We start from the raw sequence: 20297 nt of genomic DNA, 5'->3' as shown, positions 1-20297 counted from the left end.
CCTTCTGTCTTCAAAGGACGATTTTTTTAAATGTAATCCTTGCCCACTGACCTTATGGCAGTAAAAAATGAGCCATTCACATGACTTGTCACTTGATTTTTTTTTTTTTTTTTTGCCTCCCTCTTTTCATTCTTTGGAATGTTTAGTAAGTGATACAAGGTTTGCAGCCTGTAGAATTTATTGATGTTAATCAGGGTTTTGGTACTTTCCAGAATAGTAGTCTTTCAGCCTTATTTCCCAAACTTACTAGTTGTTGTTGTTGTTGTTTTTAAGAGAGAGAGCAAGAGCCAGAGTGAGGGATGCAGAAGGAGAGGGAGAGAGAGAATCCCAAGCAGGCTCCATGCCCAGCACAGAGCCTGACATGGGGCTCGATCTCATGACCCTGAGATCATGACCTGCGCTGAAATCAAGAGCGGGCCGCTCAACCAACTGAGGCACCCAGGCTCCCCCTAACTAATGTTAATGTAAGCCTTCACCTTTGAAAGCACATTTATGTGGTATAGTTGCTGTTGGTTGCTGCTGAGTACCTACTATTTTGGTACCAAACCAGGACCTTTATGCACATTATCTCATTTAATTTTTACGACAACTCTATGAGAAGTGTTACTATACCTGTTTGTAGTTTAGGAAACTGAGGCTCAAGAAGTTAAATGACTTTTCGGGATGGCTGGCTGGCTCAGGCAGTAGAGCATGAGACTCGATCTCTGGATGGTGAGTTCAAGCCCCATGTTGGGGATAGAGATGACTTAAAAATTTTTTTAAAATCTTTAATTTAAAAAAAAAAGAGAGAGAGAGAAGTTAAATAACTTTTGTAGGCGATAAAAGGAACCAGAATTCTGCTCATGGCCTGACGGACTCCTGCTGCCTACTGCTGCATGGTGTATGCCACACTGCCTTTCCAAACTGATTCTCACCATAAATATTTTGTTAGTTTTGAAGAATTTACGTACTTATGTGAGCGTAAATATATACATATGTGGGAAAGACAAAAAGACTCTATACCAAAAACGTTAGTAGTGGTTATCTGGATGGTATGTCTGTGGGTGATTTTTTTAAATATCTTTTTCTTTGTATTTCTTTGTATTTTCTACACACATGAACATGTATTATTTTGTAATAAACATTTTTATGTTACATATTGAACACTAATTGAGACATGACATTTCTAATTTATTGTTGCTTATTTCTAGATCAATTGGCCTTATTTCCTCAGTGGAAGTCTGGTCACTATGACATGGTAGTTGGTGTGTTGTCAGCTCGCAATAACCATGAACTTCGAAATGTGATAAGAAGCACCTGGCTGAAGCATTTCATACAACATCCATCATTAAGTCAACGGTAGGTTTTCTTAGTTGGCACCTGCTTGATTAACTGAGTAAAAGTTCTGGAAAACCTCTTTTGGGACAGTCAGAGATGTTTATTTAGGCATGCGGCCTCTCTTTCTGGGAGAAATGGCTATTTCATTTTGCTTTCCCTCCCCATAATTGAGTCACAAAAGTAAATTTAACCAAGATTCTTAGCCGAAAGGTAGTTTGGAGAGAATATATTCATTGGTTAACATATTAGCATTTATAGATACAGAGTTTGTTTTTGTTTTGATTTAGAATAGTGATTCCTTTTTTTTTTTTTTGAGACAGAGCAAGAGTGAGTTGGGGGGTGGGGTGGGCAGAGGGAGAGGGAGAGAGAATCTTAAGCAGGTTCCATACCCAGTGTGGAGCCCAATGCAGGGCTGGATCTCACAACCCTGAGGTCATGACCTGAACTGAAATCAAGAGTTGGACGCTTAACCAACTGAGCCAACCAGGCACCCCTAGAATAGTAATTCTTAAAAGGTTCTATTCCAGAATAGGTCTCTGCTGAGACATGTTTGTGTCTAAATATGCTTTTCACTAACTTCACAGAGACACACTGAATTTTTTCTGTTCTGTAGTATTTCTTTAATTGTGTGCTCTGCAGTGTGTAGCTCTTTTTCCTGACCACCCTTCCAGAGTTGAGCTTTGGTAGCTCATCTCATGTTGGTATTAGATGGGTCAGTTATTGGTTGGGAGCCAAAGGCCTTAGTCTTCTCAGTGAGACCAGCCTCTGAAGATTATGTAGCGAGAGGCTAATGGAAGAGAAGCATGAGAGGTTGAGCTTTTAGTTATGTGAAGACACTCATGATGAGCAGTTCTAGATGGCCCTCTCAGGACTGCATTGAACTGGCACGTTTGGGACTGAGTAGTTATACAGTTGCAGAATTTTCTTGTCATCAGTCGTGAACATTTATAGATTTCCTATCTTATTCATAGCGGCTTTCATTCCTTTAAAGAGAGATTTCTTTATGTTAGTTTATGATCTCAATGATAATAGTACCTGTTACCCAGCAAATGAAAGGCCTCAGACTCATCACTACTGTCAGAACCTCCAAAACCTGCACTTCCTAGATAGCCTTTCCTGTCTTGGAAAATAATGACCCCTCTTGACCAGTTGCTCAGACAGGAAATCCTGGTGACTATGCTGTAAGTCCCCCTTTTGGGTCTTTAAGGATCACTCCAGCATGGCCACAGAAGGTGCACTGGGAGAGGCATATGAAATTAGATTTATTATACTCACAAGTCCTAGAGAGGGAGGCACAGTGTGCCACACGGCGGGGGGGGGGGGGGCATACAGGAGGAGCGTCCAGGGAGCAGGCTCAACCAAGCAGGTGTGGAGCTGACAGAGCAGGGCCCCACGGGCATGTGGCTTTACTGGGGGTCATGGCGGAGTATACGTAAAGCGAAAGGCATGAGGGGATTTCACTGTTGTGTTAGAATGTCACTAGGTCAGTCAGGAGAGGGCCAGAGGGGGATCTCACCACAGGGACCAGCCTTGTCACTCTGGTGTATCAGTCACCTGGGAAGGATGCTTATAGCCTGTTTGTGAGGATGTTGAGGCACCAAGAAAATAGGAAGTTTTAAAAATTTATAATACATCGTTAGCTTGATTTCTTCTTTCCCTCACATGCCACATCCAACCCATCAGCATGTTTTCTTGGTGCTGCCTTTATATCATATCCGGAATCACCACCTTTACCACTGCTTCAGAGCCACCACTCTCTCCCCATCAGGCCACATTACCTCTCACCTGGATTCTTACAGAAGCCGCTGAGTTTCCTACTTCTACCTTTCTTCCCCTATATTTTATTTTCCATGCAGCAGCAGCCAGAGTGCTTCTTTTAAAATTCATCTAATTACATCAATTTTCTGCTCATACCCTTCCATTGACTTCTCTTTTGCTCAGAGTGAAATACCAAGTTTTTACTGTGGTCTTTGACCTTATCTACATGTAGTTCCCCTGCACTGGTGACCATTACCATGCTTCCATACACTAAATGTGCTCTGCCTTGGGGCCTTTGCACTTACTGTCTCCCCTGTCTTTATCACTCTTCCACTGGATATCTTCATGGTTCACAGTCTCACGTTTTTCAGGTCTCTGTTTAGATGTCACCTTAGCAGGAGGCAGCCCTATATTAGCACCTAATCTCTTTTCCCTCTTTATCCTCCCTTGACTTTATTTTCCTTTATAATATTTATTACCAACTAGCATGTTTGTTATATTTAGCTTTATATTTATAAATCGTTTGTCTTTCCCCACTAGAATATAGTTTCATGAGCGTAGGGACTTTAACTTTTTTTTTTAAGATTTTATTTTGAGGGAGAGAACATGAGTGAGCAGGGGAGGGGCTGAGAGAGAGGGAGAGAGGAAGAGAGAATCTTAAGCAGGCTGCACGCACTGGGCATGGAAACTGACACTGGGCTCGATCCCACAACCTGAGATCGTGACCTCAGCCAAAACCAAGACTTGGATGCTCAACTGACTGAACCACCCAGGCACCCCGGGAATGTAGCTTTTTTCACTGATGTATTCCCAATACTTAGAACCTAACTTGGCATGGGGTAGGACACTCAACAGCTATTGAGGGAATGACTCAGACTAAATGTAATGAGAAAAATTAACATTCAGATGGTCACAAGTCATTTATTTGCCATCATAGCATTACTGCTTTAAATTTACTAAGCTTGGCGATTTGTTTTATAAAAATGATGGGATACCTGTATAAAAATAGATAGTAGCCAAAAACTTCTTCTTAGGGCAAAGTAATTTTGTGGTTCGTTAAGATGGCTTTAAAAAAATTAATTTGGGGTGCCTGGGTGGCACAGCGGTTGAGCGTCTGCCTTCGGCTCAGGGCGTGATCCCGGCGTTATGGGATCGAGCCCCACATCAGGCTCCTCCGCTGGGAGCCTGCTTCTTCCTCTCCCACTCCCCCTGCTTGTGTTCCCTCTCTCGCTGGCTGTCTCTACCTCTGTCGAATAAATAAATAAAACCTTAAAAAAAATAAAAATAAAAAACTAATTTGGTAAATATCTGCAATAATTTAATTAGCAAACTTATTCATTTTTGTTTCTGTTTTTATTCTAAATGCTAGTTGTTTATAAATGGTATTCTGCCTTAATTGGCCATTAGTAAAAGAAAATGTTTCCATTTCTGTGGCTGCGGCTTACTTTCAAATCTTATATTTCACTGAAGGAGCCAGACTCCACGTATATTTCCAGGACCTTATTTAATTAAAAGTCTTTGTAATAAAATTAATAAGTTGTCGATTTCACAAGTATCTATTAAGTATCTTCTGCATGCAGGGAGTGTACTGCGTGTGGTAGAATACAAAGATAGTTGCCATATAGTCCGAGTCTTTATGAGAGCTTGACATTTAATAGAAGGAAATAGATGTCATAGTGTAATAAAATGTTATATATGCTATCATATAAATAGATATAAGACAGCCTGGAGTGTTTGGGAAACTCCAAACAGTTCATGTAACTGAACCCTGGGGAGTTAGGGTTCGGGGGGGGGAAGGGGTGTGGGTGAGTAAGATGAAGCACTAGGGAAGGAAAGAAGGGCCAAGAGACAGGGATTATGAGGTAGAGAGAGGGAGGGCGTCGAACCCGGAGGCAGGCTGTGGCCAGGCCCTGCAGAACAGTCGTGGGGACAGTGGCGTGGACTGCTGAGACCCAGTTAGGCAGCTGAGGGGCTGAACTAAATAAAGTGTGACCTTAGAAGAAAATGAGGTAAATAAATGGGAGGAGGAAGAGGAGTCTAGGGTGATTGCTAGCTTTGTAACTTGGAGAATAATGAAATCATCAATCAAGGCAAAAAATACTAGATGAGAAGAGCAGGTTTCATGGGAGAGAAGTCCCACTGTGGATATGTTGAGTTTGGAGTACCTGCAGGCAGTAGTGTGCTGGTCAGAGTTTACCAGCTCGCTCTCTGAAACAGCAATTATGTGTACATGTGTGTATGCATGTGTTCACTGTAAGTTTTACTGGTATAAAAGATGATAGCACATAATTGACAGATAGTAACATACACGATACTCTTTATTATAAATTCGTGTAGTGAGCTGAATCTCGTGGAATGCTCCCATTGTTCTAGACTTTTGTATCTATAACCAATTACATGTTGCAATTGACAAAAGAGTAGTTAAAGAGTAAAATTAAAATGACAACTGAGATATGTGGATAGTAACATACACGATACTCTTTTTTATAAATTCATGTAGTGAGCTGAATCTCGTGGAATGCTCCCATTGTTCTAGACTTTTGTATCTATAACCAATTACATGTTGCAATTGACAAAAGAGTAGTTAAAGAGTAAAATTAAAATGACAACTGAGATATGTGCCAGAACTTTACTCTTAAGTCAATAAAATCAGGGACTTCTTTGTTGAATCAGGTAATAGGTTTTGAACAGTCAAGAATAGTTCCTGAGTTTTTTGTACTATTCACAATGGGATGGCTACAAACACATTACTTTTTTCTTTTAATTATTATTTATTTTTAATTCAAGTATTATTAACATACAGTGTTACATTAGTTTTAGGTGTACAATATAGTAATTCATCAGTTCTCTACATTACTCAGTGCCTGTCAAGGTAAATGTACTCTTAATCCCCTTCACCTGTTTCACCCATCCCCACCCACCCACCTCACCTCTGGCCACCACCAGTTTGTTCTCTGTACTTAAGAGTCTGTTTTTTTAGGTTCCTGGGTGGCTCAGTCAGTTAAGCGTCTGCGTTCAGCTCAGGTCATGTTCCCAGGGTCCTGGGGTTGAGTCCCGCAGAGGGCTTCTCCCTCTGCCTACAGCTCCCCCTGCTGTGCATGCTTTCTCTCTGTCTCACTGACAAATAAATAAAATCTTTAAAAAATAAAAATAAAAAAATTATAAAGAATGTTTTTTGGTGTATCTCATTTTTTTCGATGTTCATTTTTTTTTCTTAAATTCCACATAAAAATGAAATCATGTGGTATTTGTCTTTCTCTGAATTATTTCACTTAGCATTATACTGTCTGTCTAGATCCACTCATGTTGTTGCAAATGGCAAGAGTTCATTTTTTTATGGCTGAGTAATATTCCAGTGTGTGTGTGCATGTGTGTGCGTGCGTGTGTGTGTATTTCCATTCATCTTTATTCATTCATCTGTTGATGGGGTTGCTTTCATATCTTGGCTACTGTAAATAATGTTGCAATAAATACAGGATGCATGTATCTTTTCAAATTAGTGTGTGGTTTTTTTGTTTGTTTGTTTTTTGTTTAAAGATTTTATTTATTTGACAGAGAGAGACACAGCGAGAGAGGGAACACAAGCAGGGAGAGTGGGAGAGGGAGAAGCAGGCTTCCCGCAGAGCAGGGAGCCCAATGCGAGCTTGATCCCAGGACCCTGGGATCATGACCTGAGCCGAAGGCAGATGCTTAATGACTGAACCACCCAGGTGCCCTCAAATTAGTGTTTTCGTTTTCTTTGGGTAAATACCCAGAAGTGGAATTGCTGGATCGTATGGTAGTTCTATTTTTAATTTTTTGAGGACCCTCCATACTATTTTCCACAGTGACTACAGCAGTTTGCACTCCCACCAGGAGTGCATGGGGGTTCCCTTTACTCCATACACTTATCAACGCTTGTTATTTCTTGTCTTTTTGGTATGAGCCATTCTAACAGGCATGAGGTGGTATCTCATTGTGGTTTTGATTTGCATTTCCGTGTTGATGAGTAATGTTGAACATGGATGGTTTCATCTGTCTGTTGGTCATCTGTATGTCTTCTGTAGAAAAATGTCTGTTCACGTCTTCTGCCTTTTTTTAATTGGATTATTTGTTTTTTTGATGTTGAGTTGTGTAAGTTCTTTATATATTTTGGATATTATCTCCTTATCAGAGATGTCATTTGCAGTTATCTTCTCCCATTCCGTAGGTTGCTTTTTAGTTTTATCGATTGTTCCCTTCACTGTGCAGAAGGTTTGTATTTTGATCAGTCCCAGTAGTTTAATTTTGCTTTTGTTTCTCTTGCCTGAGAAGACGTATCTAGAAAAATGTTTCTATAGCTGGTGTCAGAGAAATTATTGTCTATGTTCTCTTCTAGGAGTTTTGTGGATTTAAGTCTCACAGTTAGGTCTTTCATCCATTTTGAGTTTATTTTTGTTTATGGTGTAAGAGAGTGGTCCCATTTCATTCTTTTGCAGGTAGCTCTCCAGTTTTCCCAACACCCCTTGTTGAAGAGACTGTCTTTTTCCCATTGGATATCCTTGCCTCCATTGTCATAGATTAATTGTGGGTTTATCTCTCAGCTCTCTATTCTGTTCCATTGATCTATTCAGACACACCCTGTTTTTAAGTTTAATCCTCATTGACTTTTCCTCCAGCAATTTACTTTTTTTCCCTCTATCGCTTTAAGTCAATAAAACCCTTATTTGTAAACGTGTTTGCTAGTTTCCATGGTGTAAATATTCCAACCATGACCAACTTCAACCAGCTAATACAACATCTCTGAACACATACTTGGGGAAGATAGCCACCATTTTATTTCCACCACACAGATATAATAGGTAAATATAACCTCAAGAGCATAGATAATAGTGAAATAATTAAGAAATGATTATTTGAGTATTTTCTTTGTTTTTAAAAAGAATGTATTTCATTGTAAGTTTACGTAATTTAATAAAGGCTGTTTTTAATAACCAGCCCACAGATTTCCTGAAAATTTAGCAGGTGGCTCTCGTAAGCCAAGCCAGTAGGATCGGGCTCCAGCACACAACTGTCATCTGTGGGCCATCTAGGAAAAGATGTCCAATGAATATATGGATCTTTTACTTAGAAGATGGGTCCAAACTAGAGATGCTAATTCAGGAATCCTTCCCAAGCTAGTTGAAGCCTTGAAAATAAATATTGTCCTGGGAGAGCACTCAAAAAGAGTGAGAAGAGACCCAGGGGCAAAGCCCTGCTTTAATATCTGCCCTAATGGACAGACTTGGCGAAGAAGAGCCAGTGCAGGTGACTGACTACGTGGTGGAGGGAAAAGAGCACTGGAAGGAGACCAGCACTCTCGAACCACGGATTGAAGCGTTGAAAAGTTGTCTGTGGGTTTAGCAGCAAATCAGTGGTTACATTGGTGGTAAACATCTCAGTATAAGTGGTGGGTATTGAAGCTAAAATTTTCTGTTTTATAAAATGAGTGGGAGATGAGAAACTAGAGCCTGCAATTTTAGTTCATTCCTTTGTAGGACTTCACTGTAAAGGGAAGGGTGGAGACAAGGAAGGGATGGTAGGTAAATAGAAATTAGTATCAGGACTTCATCATATTTGTAACGTGTAGGAAAGGAGCCACAGGTTACAGGTGAGGTGGAGGAGAGGAGAGGACCTCCTCTTGCATAGGAAGACTTATCTGGAGCAAAAGGAATACCTTCTACAATAGAGGAAAGCAAATAAAGAAGATTACAGACACAGATATGTTCTTAGGTTGGGACATGAGAAACTGACTTTACTGTAGTTTGCTTTTAATTGGTATGAGCATTTGCTGGTAGGCAGGCCAAACATACTCATACTCATACTTGCTTTAACATAGTACTACAGTAGAGGGCTTACACATACGTCACGTGGTGGTTGGCAACTTTGGGTTGGCTTGCTCCTCTTTTGCTAGACTGGAAAAATAAAGTTAGAATTAATCCTAATAAATACTTGTGTCTCAAAGTAAAAGCTTTGAAATGGGCGTGAGGAAACGTGTATGCGCGAAGTGAAGATCCGTATCTGATGTTAATGCCAACGCATCTTTCAGTGTGCTTGTGAAGTTCATAATAGGTGCTCGTGGCTGCGACGTGCCCGTGGAAGACAGGGAAGATCCTTATTCCTGCAGACTGCTGAACATCACAAATCCGGGTGAGTCGTCTTTTTCCTCAGCCCTGACACTTGGCATGTACAAGTTTGATGTGGAGGAAAAGTTGCTAAGCTGACTAGTCTGGTGGTCCGTTCATAGCCGACTAAGATTGAGCTTTCATCAAAATGTATCTTTCATCCTTTTTGACAGACTGAGTGATCACTCTAGCTTATCTGTGAGGAGTCTTTTTAAGTTTATGTAATTTCAGGATCCAGGAGAGTTTGTTTCTCAGTATGATTCAGATGCTATGATTCAGATGCATCTGGAGATTCCTTATGCGTAGATAAATCCTGAGTACCTGAGTTTTGAACTTTGAGATAACTGCTGATTTCACCATCTTGTTAATTTATAGTAATCTTCATATGAATGTTGTGAGTCAACTTTCTCTTAAGTTATTGCCTATAAGCTTCTGCGAAAGAAACAAATAGTAAAACAAATTTTTAATATGAGTAAGATTTTGTATTCCTTACAGTTAAGGATTTGTGGGAGTTGTGATGATGAAGAAAGATGGTCCTAATCAGGTTCCCTCTGTTACCAGGGAACCAGTTTTAGGACATTGCAAACTGTATAAGCAGATGTCTTTCTTTATCAGCATTTCCTCTTATGTTCAGCTATGGTTCTAAAGACTAAATTTTTCAAAGTCTTAAGTGTGCTGATTATGACTTTTGGTATTTTAAGATTTATCAGACTTTTATAATTAGGCACACCTTACTCTTACAGCAGTCACAGTGTTGTCATTGAGAGTGTGGGCTTGGGAGTCAGGCTCCACGGCTTTACGTCTAGGCTCTGCCTTTTCTAGCTGTGTGACCTTTTTTTTTTTAAACATTTTATTTATTTATTGGACAGAGAGAGACACAGCGAGAGAGGGAACACCAGCAGGGGGAGTGGGAGAGGGAGAAGCAGGCTTCCCGCTGAGCAGGGAGCCCGATGCGGTGCTTGATGCCAGGACCCTGGGATCATGACCTGAACTGAAGGCAGAGGCTTAACGACCAGGCGCCCCTGCTGTGTGACCGTTGATCAGTTATTTACCCCCTTTGTGCCTCAATTTCACCATCCGTAAACTGGGGATAAAAGTACTTACCTCAAGGGATTGACAGGATGAAATACGTTGATACATATAAAAATTTAGAATTGTTCCTGGGGGACCCCTGGATGGCTCAGTCATTAAGTGTCTGCCTTTGGCCCAGGGCGTGAAACCAGAACCCTGGGATTGCGCCCCGCATCGGGCTCCATGCTCCTCTGGGAGCCTGCTTCTTCCTCTCCCACTCCCCCTGCTTGTGTTCCCTTTCTCGCTGGCTGTCTCACTGTCAAATAAATAAATAAAATCTTTAAAAAAAAATAAAAATAATAAATAAATAAATAAAAATTTAAAAAATTAAAAATAGAATTATTCCTGGGACATGGTAGGTACTTAATGTTATTTTAAAGAACCTGTCTTTTGTAAAGTTCAGTCTCAATTAGCTTTTTAAATAAATTGTACCATATTTTCAGGTCTGTATTGTGTAAAACAGAGGCCTCTTACTTATGATCTTTTGGTTAACAGTGTAAGTAAAATTTCATGTGTAATTGTGTTTCTCTGAGAAAATCTGTTAGGTTACGCTGGAGTCCCAAAGGGACCATGAACCTAAATAAAATGTTGCATTACTGATGATGTAAGAGTAGCCTAGAACCAATTACATTTGAAATCCAAAACCAAATCAAATTTTTAAAAACCTCACTTTAACCAGACTTATTATTTTAAGTGTTATTATTCATTAATAGTAAAGGGGTAGAGTTATTAATTAATAGAAAATTTTAATATATGTAATACCTAGGTTACAAATTTTTTTTTAAATAAGTGTAACTAAATTTATATTGAACCTTATTTAATCGTTTTGTTGACTCAAATGTCATTTTAGGTTTATATCAGTGCCTTAAGGTCATCATGAGTGTCATTTAATCACCATGATACTCTGGATATGTAAAAGTTTTGATTAATAGCATTACCAAAGCAGCAGGATTTCCTGTGTGTAGGTAGCTTGAAATTCGAGGTACTTTTGTTTTTAAAGATATGTAGTTAGGTTCTAGTGTGCTTAACCTGTTGGCCTTTAACCCATATGCATATGCTTTGAATCTTTTACATTTACGAGTATATTAAAAAGAAAAACTTTTGCTGTCATCCAGTTTATTTGGAGTCTAGGCTCTCTGGCCAGTGTTTGCCCAACCTATGACGAAATGTGTATCCTTCTCCTGCCCCCTCCTGCTTACATTTGGAATTGGGTAGGGGTCATCAATTCCAGTTAGGCACGTTTTATTGAGCTTCTGCTAAGTGTCAGCATTCTAGGAATCCGAACGTAGGGATCCAAATGATCCGCTGGGTGTGGAAAGAAAACTGAATTTCTGTTCATCTGAAAATAAGACAATGTCATCTTTATAAAGACTGAATATATTGGTAACAATAATGTATGTGTACGTTTTGTAAGTAGATACATGAGTGTGTGCACAAATGCGTTTAATGGATGTGGTTGTGTGAGCAGGAAAATTGGAAAACCACAGCTCTGAAAGATACAAAGAACATTGATAAAATCTTTTAGAATAGGTTTTTATATTATTTCACAAAGTGACACTGATATTCTGAGCCATGAGAACTGCTTCATGTAGTCGGTCCTGATTCATTTATGGTAATTGAAAACATTATTTGCAAAGGACAGTTTTTGACTTTGATTTAGACTGCTTTGGGAGGGTGGAAAGAACACTAAGTTTGAAGTCCATAAACCTGGGGTTGATTCTTGGCTCTGCCACTTTCTGTGACCTCAGGCGAGTTACTGAACATCTCCAGGCCTCACTATCATAATCCGTGATGTCACATAATGACACACAGTTTGGTTGTGAAGTTATAAATGCGATGGGGCATGGCACACAGAATGTGTGTGGTCAGAAATGCTACTGTGTTTGACGTGCTTCTCTTCTATCAATATTAAATGGAATTTTTCAGTGTTATTGGAAGTGATTTCAAGGACCTTTGTAATTTGACATCATAAGTATTTTAAATTGCCCAACAAAAAGTAGGATTTTTGGAATTTGCAGAGCAAGACTACATTTTCTCATTATTTATGACTGCATTAGGTACTGTTTTTAATATCCCTATTTATCCAACCTTCCCTAACAGATCAGATGCCTTCGATAATATTCCTCTGTGGCATTTAAACGTTTATATGTACACGTGTATACTTATTAAAGTAGTTCTGATCATTAAATATTTTACCTCGATGTAGCTAAAAACTTCATTCTTAAATTTCAAAATAAATTTATTTTTTTCCTAGAAGCAGCCATATTTCTGAAGAATTTTTAATTACTGCCATTTATGAAAGTATTATAAGATTATATTTGTTTGGTTATGTAAAACTCCTTTTCTCATTATTTCCTTAGTTTTGAACCAGGAAATTGAAGCATTCAGTCTTTCTGAAGACACCTCATCAGGAATTTCTGAGGACCGAGTTGTCAGTGTGAGCTTCCGAGTTCTGTACCCGATTGTTATTACCAGTCTTGGGGTGTTTTATGATGCCAGTGATGTGGGTTTCCAGAGGAACATCACAGTCAAGCTTTATCAGGCAGAACAAGAGGTATGCACTGTTTTGTACAAGGTTTTCTCCATTTTTCTTGTTAAAAAATATTAGCTTTTCCCTCATGGCATATAGTAGATTGGGAGACTGTGTAATTACATCTGGTTGGAAGACTTCCACTTTTCTTCCCTTACTGATTGGATTCATTATAGCATAATATATAAATATGCTGGCTTGGGAAGAGAATACCAATGAAAAATAAACGTGTTATATCTAGAAAAGAAGGAATTGGGCCAGATTAGAAATTCCCAACCTAAAATCCCCTAAAGCCTAAGGAATTATAAAAGTTGATAACGAATGTAAAAACTTTGGGACTTTAAGGTATAAACAAGTATTTATTGTTTCTTCATTCCAACCCTGAAAGTCTGTTTCTATAATACAAGACTAACAGCTGCTTCAAATGTCTTTTGTAATAAGGATGTAGCGGGAATGAAAGTTTAAAATAACTGGAGTTTCTCTCTTCCTGATATGTGGGGAATCTGATTTGTTCACAGAGTACATCTGAAGGAGTATATTAGCAAGGAATTATATTTGAAAAGATCCGTTTGTAGAAATCTTGGAGGAATTATACAGTGAACACCCATGTAGCCACCTAATTTCTACAGAAGTTAACATTTTGCTATATTTCACAGTGCCTGAGTGACTCAGTCAGTTAAGCATCTGCCTTCGGCCCAGGTCATGATTCTGGAGTCCCAGGATCCAGCCCCACATCAGGCTTCCTGCTCAGCTGGGAGTCTGCTTTTCTCTCTGCTCCTCACCCTGCTTGTGTTCTCTCTCTCTCTCACTCTCTCTCTCTCAAATAAATAAAATCTTTAAAAACAAAACAAAACATTTTGCTGTATTTGCTTTATCAACGATCTGTCTATCTTTTTATTTTTCCTGACTGTATTTCTGAGTCAGTTTCAGGCATCAGGACACTTTGACGCTAAACACTTCAGCATGCATATCATTAACTAGACTTTTTTTTTTATTAACTTAGACTTTAGTATTTGTGGTTTTTTAAATTTTATGCACAGTGAAATGTACATTAGGTCAGTTATTTATTTTATTTTATTTTATTTTATTTTATTTTATTTTATTTTATTTTATTAAGTTTTCATTTAAGTAATCTCTGCACCCAACGTGGGGCTCAAACTCATGACCCTGAGATCAAGAGTCACATGTTCTTCTGACTGAGCCGGCCAGCTCCCCTTTGGTCAGTTTAAACTGCATAAAGCTGTGTAACTCAAACTCCTAATAATTTCTTCAAAAAATTTTCCTCAGCCCCATTTTCTCCACTCGTTCTGGCACTCCAGTTACATGCGTGTCAGACTTGTGCCATTGTTCCACAGATCACAAGACTGTGTCCATTTAAAAAAATTTTTTTCTGTTTTTGAGATTTGATAATTCCTTCAGTGTATATTCACATTCATGGACTCTTCTGCCATCTCGAATCTGTTAAACCTCGCCGATGAATGCATTTTAGATATTGTACATCCTAGTTCTAGAATGCCCCTTTAATTCTCTTTTGTAACTAAAATTTCCTGAGCTCATTCATTTTGAGACATTGAAACATGCTGAAAACAACATTCATCTTGTATATCATTTCTTTACAGCTCTGGCGTTAGGTATAATAACGGCTTTAAAATCCTGCCTGTTTATTCTAATATTTGAATCATGTTGAGGTCTGTCTGTATTGATTATCATCTTTTCTCTTGAGTGTGCATAACATTTTCTTGGTTTGTCTTGTATCAAGTAACTTTGAGTTGTGTCCTAGATATTGTGAATAATTCATTACAGGATCTCTGGATCTTATTAAATTCCTTGAAGAGTATTGATTTTTTGTTTGTTTTAGCAGGCAGTTAAATTGGCTAACAGAGACTTTTTTTGAGAGAGAGAGAGCGCACAAGCAGGGGAGCGGCAGGCAGAGGGAGAGGGAGAAGCAGGCTCCCCCCTGAGCAGACAGCCCGATGTAGGGCTTGATCCCAGTACCCTGGGATCATTACCTGAGCTGAAGGCAGACGCTTAACCTACTGAGCCACCGAGGCGCCCCTCTTTTTGATCTATTTCATTGTCTTAGTATATGTAGTCTTTTTTGTTTGTTTGTTTAATCATTTGTAATGTTTGAATTATCAGTGAAGAGGCTTGGCCCAGACAGTATTTTGATAATGTTGATTTATCTTTTAGTTGCCATATTTTAGCCAAGAAGTTAATCTTGTCCTCAAGGAAGGCCTAGTCTAAGGTGGATGTTAATAGGTTTGCAGGTAGTCACAATACAAAAGGCATTACCACTGTATAGCAAAGACCTGGTGTTAAAGAAATACGCATAATCCGCTAAACCCCCCCAATCCTAAACTTCTTCATGGTCTTCATTGCTGTAACAGAAGTTTCTCCTGTAGTAAGCTGGTATATAAGAATAGACATGAGAAGTAGGAGTGTTCTTGCCTAAAACAGACTGGGAAGGACTCGAAGAAAACAGTCCATGCGCACCTCAGAGGTACTGTGGGTTCGCTTCCAGACCACCGCAGTAAAGCAAATATCACAGGAAAGCAAGTCACATGAACTTTTTGCTTGGTGCACCTGAAAATTGTTTACACTTTACTGTTGTCTATTACACGTGCCATAGTATTAATAATATTAGGTATGCAAATATTGAAAAAACAAGGTACATACCTTAATTTAAAAATACTTTATTGCTAAAAAAATATGCTAACCATCATCTGAGCTTTCAGCAAGTCCTAATTTTTTTGCTGTTGGAGGGTCTTGCCTCGAAGTCAGTGGGCGCCGACTGAGCAGGGTAGCAGCTACTACTGCAGGCTGGGGTGGCCGGGGCCATTTCTTAAAATAAGACAGCAGTGAAATCTGCCTCACTGACTGACTTTTCTTTTCACAAATGATTTCGCTGCAACATGTGATGCTGTTTGATAGCATTCTACCCAAAGTAGAACTTCTTTCAGAATTGGAGTCAGTCTTCTCAAATCCTGCAGCTGCTTTATCATTTATGCCATATTCTAAATCCTTTGTCATTTCAGCAATTTCACAGCATCTTCACCTGGAGTAGATTCCATCTCAAGAAACCACTTTGCTCATGCATAAGAAGCAACTCCTTTTCCATTGAAGTTTTATCATGAGATTGCAGCCATCCGGTCACATCCTCAGGCTTCACTTCTTTTTTTTTTTTTTTTTTTTTTTAAAGATTTTATTTATTTATTCGACAGAGATAGAGACAGCCAGCGAGAGAGGGAACACAAGCAGGGGGAGTGGGAGAGGAAGAAGCAGGCTCATAGCGGAAGAGCCTGATGTGGGGCTCAATCCCAGATTGCCGGGATCACGCCCTGAGCCGAAGGCAGACGCTTAACCTCTGTGCCACCCAGGTGCCCCCTCAGGCTTCACTTCTAATTCTAGCTTTCTTGCTATTTACACCACATCTGCAGTGACTTGAACCTGTCAGAGTCTTCCATGAGGGTTGGAATCAACTTCTTCGAAACTCTATTAATGTTGGTATTTTGACCTCTTCCCATGAATCATGACTGTTGTTAATAGCACCTAGAATGGTGAATCCTTTCAGAAGGTTTTCAGTTTACTTTGCCCAGATCCATCTGAGGAGTCTATGGCAGTCTTACAAAATGTATTTCTTAAATAATAACACTTGAAAGTCAAAATGACTCCTTATCCGTGGGCTGGGGAATGGATGATATGTTAGCAAGCATGGAAAACAGCATTCATCTTGTACATTCTGTCAGGGCTCCTGGGTGACCAGGTGCATTGTCAATGAGCAGTCATATTTTGAAAGGAATCTTTTTTCTCTGAGCAGTGGTCTCAACAGCGGGCTTAAAATATTCGGTAAACCACGCAGAAACGGATGTGCTGTCATCCAGACTTTGTAGTTCCATTTATAGAGCACGAGCAGAGTCGGTTTGTCATAATTCTTAGGGGCCCTAGGATTTGCAGAATGGTAAATTAGCATTCCCCCTAAAGTCACCAGCTGCATGAACCCCCAACAAGAGACTCAGCCTGTCCTTTGAGGCTTCGAAGCCAGGCATTGATTTCTGCGTAGCTAGGAAAGTTCTCGGTGGCATCTTCTTCTGATAGAAGGCTGCTTTGTCTAGACTGATAATCCGTTGGTCACTGTAGCCACCTCTCTGAATTATCTCAGCTCCGTCTCCTGGAGAGCTTGCTGCAGCTTCTCCATCTGCACCTGTTGCCTCACCAGGCACTTCGATGTTACGGAGACAGCTTCTCTCCTTACACCTCCTGCACGCATTTCTGCCGGCTTCCAGCTTCTCTTCTGCAGCTTCCTCCTCTCTCTCAGCCTCCATGGAATCGAAGTCAGAGCTTTGCCCTGGATTCGGCTTCAACTGAAGGAGACGTTGTGGCTTTTTTGACCATCTATCCAGATGACTAAGACTTTGTCCAAATTGGCAAGAAGGCTGTTTCGCTTTCTTATCCTTCGCGTGTTCAGTGGAGAAGCACTTAGAGTTTCCCTCAAGAACTTTTCCTTTGTGTTCGCAGAGGCAGGAGAGGCCCAGCTTTCAGCCTGTCTCTGCTTTCAGCTCGCCTTCCTCACTAAGCTTTATCACACTAGCTTGTTTTTTAATTAACTTTGCTTGTATTATAATTTATGTAACTCCTAAGTTTATATTCTTTAAGGTTTTTTTAATTTAAATTCAATTAATTAACATATAATGTATTATTTGTTTCAGGGGTACAGGTCTGTGATTCATCAGTCTTATATAACACCCAGTGCTCATTACAACACATAACCTCCCCAATGTCCATCACCCAGTTTCCCCATCCCCATCCCCTCCCCTCCAGCAACCTTCAGTTTGTTTCCTATGATTAAGAGTCTCGTATGGTTTGTCTCCCTCTCTGGTTTCGTCGTGTTTTATTTTTTCCTCTCTTCCCCTATGATCCTCTGCTTTGTTTCTTAAATCCCACATATCAGTGAGACCGTATGATAACTGTCTTTTTCTGATTGATGTATCTCGCCTAGTGTAATACCCTCTAGTTCCAGCCACGTCATTGCAAATGGCAAGATTTCATTTTTGATGGCTCTGTAATATTCCATTGTGCATATATACCACATCTTCTTTATCCATTCATCTGTCGATGAATATCTGGGCTCTTTCCATAGTTTGGCTACTGTGGACCACACTAGCTTTTGATTTAGAGTGACTCCCGCAACTCTTCCTTTCACTTAAACGTGCATGTTAGGGGTATTAAGTGGCTGGATTTCAATATTGTTGTGTCTCAGGAATTAGGGGAGGGCTGAGGAGAGGGAGAGGGACAAGGAAGCACTGGTCAGTGGGTTCATCAGTTAAGTTTGCCATCTTATTCGGGAGCAGTTCATAGCACTCCCACAATTAGAGTAGCATCACGTGTGGCTCGCCAAACAAATATAATGATGAAAAAGTATGAAATATTACAAGAATTACCAAAATGTGACACAGAGACACAAAGTGAGCAAATGCTGTTGGAACAATAGTGCCTCTGGCTTTGTTCATTGCGGGATTGCCACAAATTGTAGAAGACACAATACTCTGCAAAGCGCAGTAAAGCCAAGTGCAGTTAACGAGGCGTGCCTATAGACATGATGGGAATCAACCCTCTTTTATGTTCCCTTTTTTGTTTCTGTGCATTATTTCTTCTGAAGTTTCTTTTTGAAGGGTGGGTTCCTAGAGTATCTTTGTTCTGTGTAGAAATATGATCTTTCAGTTTCTTCTTAACCCTTGGAGTTAAGTCTAATAATTCGGCTTGATTTAATACCTCACACCTCCCCTAATACTCCTCATTTCAAGGTGGGCTTTTTTTTTTAAGGTTATGTGGATTTTATTTCGTTGTTTTAGAACTTTAGGACAGCTTTTGTTACCTTAAATATCTATTTAATAACTGTGACCACACTGGAAAACGCAAATGATAACATCAGTAGACCTATTTTAACCATGGTTGGGGTCATCGAGGATTAAGCTGCCCAGGATAGAAGATGTTTGAAAACTTGCTGCACACACAGTATCTAATGCTAAGTCTTTCTTTTTGTCTTTTTTTCCCCCCTATTTCTTGTCCCCCACTCTCCCCCTATTTGTAGGAGGCCCTCTTCGTGGCTCGTTTCAGTCCTCCAAGCTGTGGTGTGCAGGTGAACAAGCTGTGGTACAAGCCTGTGGAGCAGTTCATCCTGCCCGAGGTACGGGGTGTAGTGGAAGGGATCTGGTGCCGCGTGTGGGCCTGCCTCTGTGCTCTCAGAGGCCGGCAGTTGATGCTTTGTTGTACCAGGACAGCTCTTCAGAGGGCCCGATGGGGCCACCAGCTTTGTGCACTGATTACTGAAATGTAGCAGTCTGCACCGTCCCTTCACACAGCTCCGTGATGCCTCAGAGGTTCCCAAACCACACTTTCTGAGAGGCACTGCCTGGTTTACTTAGTGGATTGAACACTCTGGTTTCTCTTCAGATCGCATAAATCTTTCGCCTTTTACTTACTGGAATGAGAACTGCATGACTGTTAGTGACAAAGGGTAATAACAGGTACGGCTTGATGGAAACACGAGACCCAGATACCATTTGAATAAATCAGGTCATTTGCTTTTCTAAAGGGTGAGGGTGGTAGGTGTAGGCAGGATAACTGCAAAGAGGTCGACCACATTCCCAAGATGAATAAAACCTCTCGAGATTGTGGCACATGTCTGAAAACACAGCTGTCACCGTCCAGGTCCTTCTAGGTCCAGTCGTAAGTAGATGTGTCCTAGAGATCTGCAGTTAAGCCGCAGGATGGTTGCAAAGGATCGCATGGTGGGCGAGAACGGATTACTCATCCATGCACCTCAGCCTCGCCGGGCTGCTTCAGTCCAGTCCGCGTACACGCCTCAGGTCAGGGCTTTGGAACCACTTGGAGGTCTGTGGCCCAGGCATCTCTGGGAGTCATTTTAGATCAGCTGTAGAGTTCATCCTGCAACTTCAGAGCTGAGCTAAAACATGGAAGCTAGACGTTGACCAGCTCTGCTGACGAACCAAGAAACATTTTCCCACTGCTGGTCTTCTGGGTTCTGTTTGCGTTATACTGCACGTCTCATAATTCGCTGTGGGTCTTTGGCGTTCAGTACAAGTAGTTGAAACTATGTATGTCAGTTCTGTAGATGTGAAAGGGATCTCCTTTATTTCACCTGTACACAAACTTCTGCTTAAAAACGTTAATTTTTTTTAAGATTTTGTTTATTTGAGAGAGAGCACAAGCAAGCACACGAGCAGGGGAAGGGGCAGAAGTATGTACCATCAAAAGTATCTTTTACTTTTAATTAAGAGCAGTGGCTTAGCGAAGTTATATTCACTAAGTGTTGGATTTCAGCTTTTGAAGGAAGCCATTCTTTGGTTTGCTTATTCATTTACTCAGAAAATATTTGAGAAATTAGTATGTGCCAAGCACCGGGACTCTGAGGATACGATATGGAGACCCTGGCCCTGAAAGCAGCTTTCGTGCTGGAGGGACGAGAGGAGCTAGCACTG

General features: G+C 40.3%; 1 protein-coding gene across 2 annotated transcripts in view; it reads left to right on the top strand.

Moving 5' to 3' along the window:
• Positions 1–20297, top strand: part of B3GALNT2 (beta-1,3-N-acetylgalactosaminyltransferase 2) — a 60212-nt gene that overhangs the window by 9941 nt on the left and 29974 nt on the right. For both annotated transcript variants that reach the window (XM_045783723.2, XM_087863138.1), the window contains exons 2-5: positions 1191–1338; positions 9122–9222; positions 12629–12822; positions 18887–18982. In XM_045783723.2, coding sequence (XP_045639679.1) covers positions 1191–1338; positions 9122–9222; positions 12629–12822; positions 18887–18982 — 539 coding nt within the window. The remainder of the gene's footprint in view (positions 1–1190; positions 1339–9121; positions 9223–12628; positions 12823–18886; positions 18983–20297) is intronic.

This window comes from Ursus americanus, chromosome 6 (genome assembly GCF_024610735.1).
Source record: "Ursus americanus isolate L20-20 chromosome 6, mUrsAme1.1.p, whole genome shotgun sequence".
NCBI lineage: Eukaryota > Metazoa > Chordata > Mammalia > Carnivora > Ursidae > Ursus > Ursus americanus.
The sequence above is the reverse complement of the archived record's forward strand: the minus strand, read 5'-3'. Positions and strand labels throughout refer to the sequence as shown.